The following is a 6000-nucleotide window of genomic DNA, read 5'->3' on the forward strand; positions in this document are numbered from 1 at the left end:
AAACTGGGTGGTTCGAGCCCTGAATGCTGATTGGCTGACAGCCGTGGTATATCAGACATAAACTGGGTGGTTCAAGCCCTGAATGCTGATTGGCTGACCACCGTGGTATATCAGACATTATAAACTGGGTGGTTCGAGCCCTGAATGCTGATTGGCTGACCGCCGTGGTATATCAGACCGTATGTATGACAAAACGTTTATTTTACTGCTCTAATTACGGTGGTACCCAGTACAGCAACAGCAATAAGGCACCTCGGGGGTTTGGGGTATATGACCAATATACCACGGCTAAGGGCTGTGTCCAGGCGCTCAGAGATGTGTCGTGCATAAGAACACCCCTTAGCCGTGGTATATTGGCCACATAACACACCCCCTCTGGCCTTTTGCTTAAACAAGATTTGTGTGTTACATGTCGGTATTTCCCGTTCTGTAGGATGATAAGGACTAATATTATATTCTGTAGGATGATAAGGACTAATATTATATTCTGTAGGATGATAAGGACTGATATTATATTCTGTAGGATGATAAGGACTGATATTATATTCTATAGGATGATAAGGACTGATATTATATTCTGTAGGATGATAAGGACTGATATTATATTCTGTAGGATGATAAGGACTGATATTATATTCTGTAGGATGATAAGGACTGATATTATATTCTGTAGGACTGATATTATATTCTGTAGGATGATAAGGACTGATATTATATTCTGTAGGATGATAAGGACTGATATTATATTCTGTAGGATGATAAGGACTGATATTATATTCTGTAGGATGGTAAGGACTGACATCCCCTGTAGGATGATAAGGACTGATATTATATTCTGTAGGATGGAAGGACTGAGCTTATATTCTCTCTGTAGGCCTGGTCATGATATTATATTCGACCCGCTTCACAGGAGGAGATGAGATTGGCTTGTCACAGCCTGCCCATCAGGTACAATCCTATTACACTACAACTACTACCACAACTACTACAACTACTACCACGATGACAACTACTACCACGACAACAACTACTACCACGACAACAACTACAACAACTACTACCACGACTACAACTACTACCACGACTACAACTACAACTACTACCACGACGACAACTACTACAACTACTACCACGACGACAACTACTACTACACGACTACTAACTACAACTACTACCACGACGACAACTACTACAACTACTACCACGACAGCAACTACTACCACTAGACTACCACTACTACTACCACCACTACGACTTCCACGACGACAACTACTACCACTACTACTACCACGACGACAACTACTACTACTACTACTACCACGACGACAACTACTACTACTACTACTACCACGACGACAACTACTACAACTACTACCACGACGACAACTAACCCTAACCCTACTACTACTACCACTACTACTACCGCTACTACTACTACTACTACCAGTACTACTACTACTACTTCTACTACTACTACTACCAGTACTTCTACTACTACTTCTACTACTACTACAACCAGTACTACTTCTACTACTACTTCTACTACTACTACTACTACTACTTCTACTACCACTACTACTTCTACTACTACTACTACTACTACTTCTACTACTACTACTTCTACTACTACTACCATTACTACTACTACTACTTCTACTACTTCTACTACTACTTCTACTACTACATCTACTACTACTACTACTACTACTACTACTACTACCAGTACTACTACTTCTACTACTGCTACTACTTCTACTACCACTACTACTTCTACTACTACTACTACTGCTACTACTACTACTACTACATCTACTACTACTACTACTACTACTACTTCTACTACTGCTACTACCTCTACTACCACTACTACTACTACTACTACTACTTCTACTTCTACTACTACTACTACTACCAGTACTACTACTTCTACTACTTCTACTACCACTACTGTTACTACTACTACTACTTCTACTACTACTACTACTACTTCTACTACCACTACTACTACTACTACTACTTCTACTACTACTACTACTACTACCAGTACTACTACTACCAGTACTGCTACTACTTCTACTACCACTACTGTTACTACTACTTCTACTACCGCTACTACTACTACTGCTACTACTACCACTACTACTACTACTACTACTACTACTGCTACTACTACTACCTGATTAAGACAGAAGGATCCTGACTTCTCCAGGCAGACCTCACATATTTTGTATTTCCTGGCACGTTTCTGATTGAACCACTAATCACATTGATAGAGCAGTAGGACCTTCAGTGTAAATTCATTACCTGGCACCTCGCCTGCAGCATCCCCAGGTCTAAAACAGTCTCTCGTTAAAAGGCTGGAAACCTTAGGCCCCTAAGCCCTCCATAGTAGCAGTGAAGACAGTGAAGACAGTGGAAGTGGAGATTCGTTTAGTTTTATGTTGTCATTTTCTAATATTTTCCCATCCCCATTAGCTGTTACTTTAGCATCAGCTACTCTTCCTGGGGTCCTCTGGGGTCCTCACTCAACAGCTACTCTTCCTGCGGTCCTCTGGGGTCCTCACTCAACAGCTACTCTTCCTGGGGTTCTCTGAGGTCTTCACTCAACAGCTACTCTTCCTGAGGTCCTCTGGGGTCCTCTGTGGTCCTCACTCAACAGCTACTCTTCTTGGGGTCCTCTGAGGTCCTCACTCAACAGCTACTCTTCCTGGGGTCCTCTGGGGTCCTCACTCAACAGCTACTCTTCCTGGGGTCCTGGGGTCCTCACTCTGCTCCTTCCTGGGGTCCTCTGGGGTCCTCACTCAACAGCTACTCTTCCTGGGGTCCTCTGGGTCCTCACTCAACAGCTACTCTTCCTGGGGTCCTCTGAGGTCCTCACTCAACAGCTTCTCTTCCTGGGGTCCTCTGGGGTCCTCACTCAACAGCTACTCTTCCTGGGGTCCTCTGGGGTTCTCTGGGGTCCTCACTCAACAGCTACTCTCCCTGGGGTTCTCTGGGGTCCTCTGGGGGTCCTCTGGGGTCCTCACTCAACAGCTACTCTTCCTGGGGTCCTCTGGGGTCCTCACTCAACAGCTACTCTTCCTGGGGTCCTCTGGGGTCCTCACTCAACAGCAACTCTTCCTGGGGTCCTCTGGGGTCCTCACTCAACAGCAACTCTTCCTGGGGTTCTCACTCAACAGGTATACATAACATAGGGGTAATGTGTGTGTGTGTTTGGCAGGTATTATAACTGTGTGCCCTTCGCGGGCTGTGTGTTCGTGGGGCCGTCGAAGCTGTCGTCATGCCAACCCAGAGTCAAGACGTTTGAGGAGCTACCAATGGAAACGGCCTGGTATAAACCCCACAACAACGGAGTAAGCTCTATCTCTCCTGCACTCTCTCTCCATCCCTTCATCCCTCTATCATTGCATCTCTTCATCTCTCTCTATCACTGCATCTCTTCATATCTCTCTATCACTGCATCTCTTCATATCTCTCTATCATTGCATATCTTCATCTCTCCATCTCTCTCTATCATTGCTCTATTCAAATGTCAAACAGTTGGTGACATTTAGTCAAATCTCTCCTGAGGCTGTCCTGTCTAATACCTGTCTGTTGATTAGCAATCCAAGCTGGTCTCCAGTTGCCTAAACAGGTCAACATGTTAAACTGGTCTCCAGTTGTCTAAACAGGTCAACATGTTAAACTGGTCTCCAGTTGTCTAAACAGGTCAACATGCTAAGCCCTTGACTTGTCGTTATTGAATGTGATGTTGATGGACTGCTGTGTTCTCTCCCCAGGACAACCAGACAGACAGTGGGATGGTTTTGGCGTCAGAGGAGTTTGAGATGATCCAACACGAACACAGAGGAGCCAAGTATGTTTGACACACCAATAATATCATGCCCTTAAAATGACAAGGCCCATGTCTGTCTGTGTGGGTCCTGTCTGTTTTTAGAAAATAACAACAGCATATCATCCTAACAGCTGTCTCCCCTCCTCTCCCACCTCCTCCCCTCCTCTCCCTCCTCTCCCCCATCCTCCCCCTCCCACCTCCCCCTTCCCTCTTCTCCTCTCCCACCTCCTCCCCTCTCCCCTCCTCTCCCACCTCTTCCCCTCTCCCCCACCTCCTCTCCTCTCCCATCTCCTCCCCTCTCCCATCTCCTCCCCTCTCCTCCCCTCCTCTCCCATCTCCTCCCCTCCCCCCCTCCTCTCCCCATCTCCTCCCCTCCCCCTCCTCTCCTCTCCCCCACCTCCTCTCCTCTCCTCTCCCACCTCCTCTCTCCTCCCCTCTCCTCCCCTCCTCTCCCACCTCCTCCCCTCTCCCCCACCTCATCCCCTCTCCCCTCCTCTCCCACCTCCTCCCCTCTCCTCCCCTCCTCCCCCACCTCCTCTCCCCTCCCCTCCTCCCCTCTCCCCTCCTCCCCTCTCCCCCCAGTAGTACAGAGCGCCTGGTGGTGGTAGAGTCCAGCGGGAGCTCCGTTAGTTCCAGACACCGACCAGCCTTCCTCTCCCAGCTCTCTGGCCAGACCTTTTACAACAACGAGTATGGTCAGCTGTCAGAGGAGGGCAGGGTCCTGGACTTCTTCTCCTCCCCTGATGATACACGCTGCCTCGCATCCTCCAACCTGTGATGGCTTATTATCATCATCTCAGTGGGCTAGCCCCTCCCCCTCCAATGTCATCATTATCATCATCTCAGTGGGCTAGCCCCTCCCCCTCCAACCTGTGATGTCATCATTATCACCATCTCAGTGGGCTAGCCCCTCCCCCCTCCAATGTCATCATCATCTCAGTGGGCTAGCCCCTCCCCCTCCAATGTCATCATCATCTCAGTGGGCTAGCCCCTCCCCTCCAACCTGTAATGTCATCATTATCACCATCTCAGTGGGCTAGCCCCTCCCCCTCCAACCTGTGATGTTATCATTATCATCATCTCAGTGGGCTAGCCCCTCCCCTCCAACCTGTGATGTTATCATTATCATCATCTCAGTGGGCTAGCCCCTCCCCTCCAACCTGTGATGTTATCATTATCATCATCTCAGTGGGCTAGCCCCTCCCCCTCCAACCTGTGATGTTATCATCATCTCAGTGGGCTAGCCCCCCCTCCCTCCAGCCTGTGATGTCATTATCATCATCTCAGTGGGCTAGCCCCTCCCCCGCCAACCTGTGATGTCATTATCTCAGTGGGCTAGCCCCTCCCCCTCCAACCTGTGATTGACTACAGTGGGTTCTAACAGTTTGGAATCCTAACTGAATATTGCTGCTTCACTATTTTTCAAGAAAGTAGCAATATTAATTTTGGATTCCAATCTTGCTAGCCACAAGGGTTGGGAGTATGTTGTAGTATACTCAATTCCCTGTGTGTCACTCCCTCTTCATGGCCTAGTGGCCCATATTGGACTGAGCCGTCTGTGCCTGCAGTTCTCTATCCAACCACTGGGTGGCAGTAGTATGTCAAAATCAAAGTATTTTATATCAACCACAGTTCAGATTTGTATCTTTATACAGAGTAAGCTTCTTTTGTTTATTTGTACAAAAATATGAAAATAAAAAAGGCAATATATCTTCTTTAGTCATGTCTCATGTTATTTTGTTAATAATAATTATGATCGCGATATGGGAAGTGTCCAAATTACAGTATGTGAGTCTGTTAGTACATCTCATGATTAGGTCACTGTAGAGTGAGGAGTGTTCAGAGAATGGACTGGATGTATGAATGAAGACCAGAGATGTAATATATGAAGACCAGAGGTGTATGAATGAAGACCAGAGGTGTATGAATGAAGACCAGAGATGTATGAATGAAGACCAGAGATGTATGAATGAAGACCAGAGATGTATGAATGAAGACCAGAGATGTATGAATGAAGACCAGAGATGTAATATATGAAGACCAGAGATGTAATATATGAAGACCAGAGATGAAGACCAGAGATGTAATGTATGAAGACCAGAGATGAAGACCAGAGATGTAATATATGAAGACCAGAGATGAAGACCAGAGATGTAATGTATGAA

General features: G+C 46.6%; 1 protein-coding gene across 1 annotated transcript in view; it reads left to right on the forward strand.

The window, feature by feature from the left end:
• The window catches only part of LOC112238407 (vascular endothelial growth factor receptor 3-like), a 192023-nt gene extending 186469 nt beyond the window's left edge, over positions 1-5554 (forward strand). Inside the window, exons 27-30 of the mRNA XM_042326337.1 lie at positions 893-948; positions 3221-3353; positions 3780-3856; positions 4418-5554. Coding sequence (XP_042182271.1) covers positions 893-948; positions 3221-3353; positions 3780-3856; positions 4418-4613 — 462 coding nt within the window. The 3' untranslated portion in view covers positions 4614-5554. The remainder of the gene's footprint in view (positions 1-892; positions 949-3220; positions 3354-3779; positions 3857-4417) is intronic.
• The last annotated feature ends 446 nt before the right edge of the window (positions 5555-6000 follow it).

The sequence above is a fragment of the Oncorhynchus tshawytscha genome, linkage group LG08 (assembly GCF_018296145.1).
Source record: "Oncorhynchus tshawytscha isolate Ot180627B linkage group LG08, Otsh_v2.0, whole genome shotgun sequence".
NCBI classification, from domain to species: domain Eukaryota; kingdom Metazoa; phylum Chordata; class Actinopteri; order Salmoniformes; family Salmonidae; genus Oncorhynchus; species Oncorhynchus tshawytscha.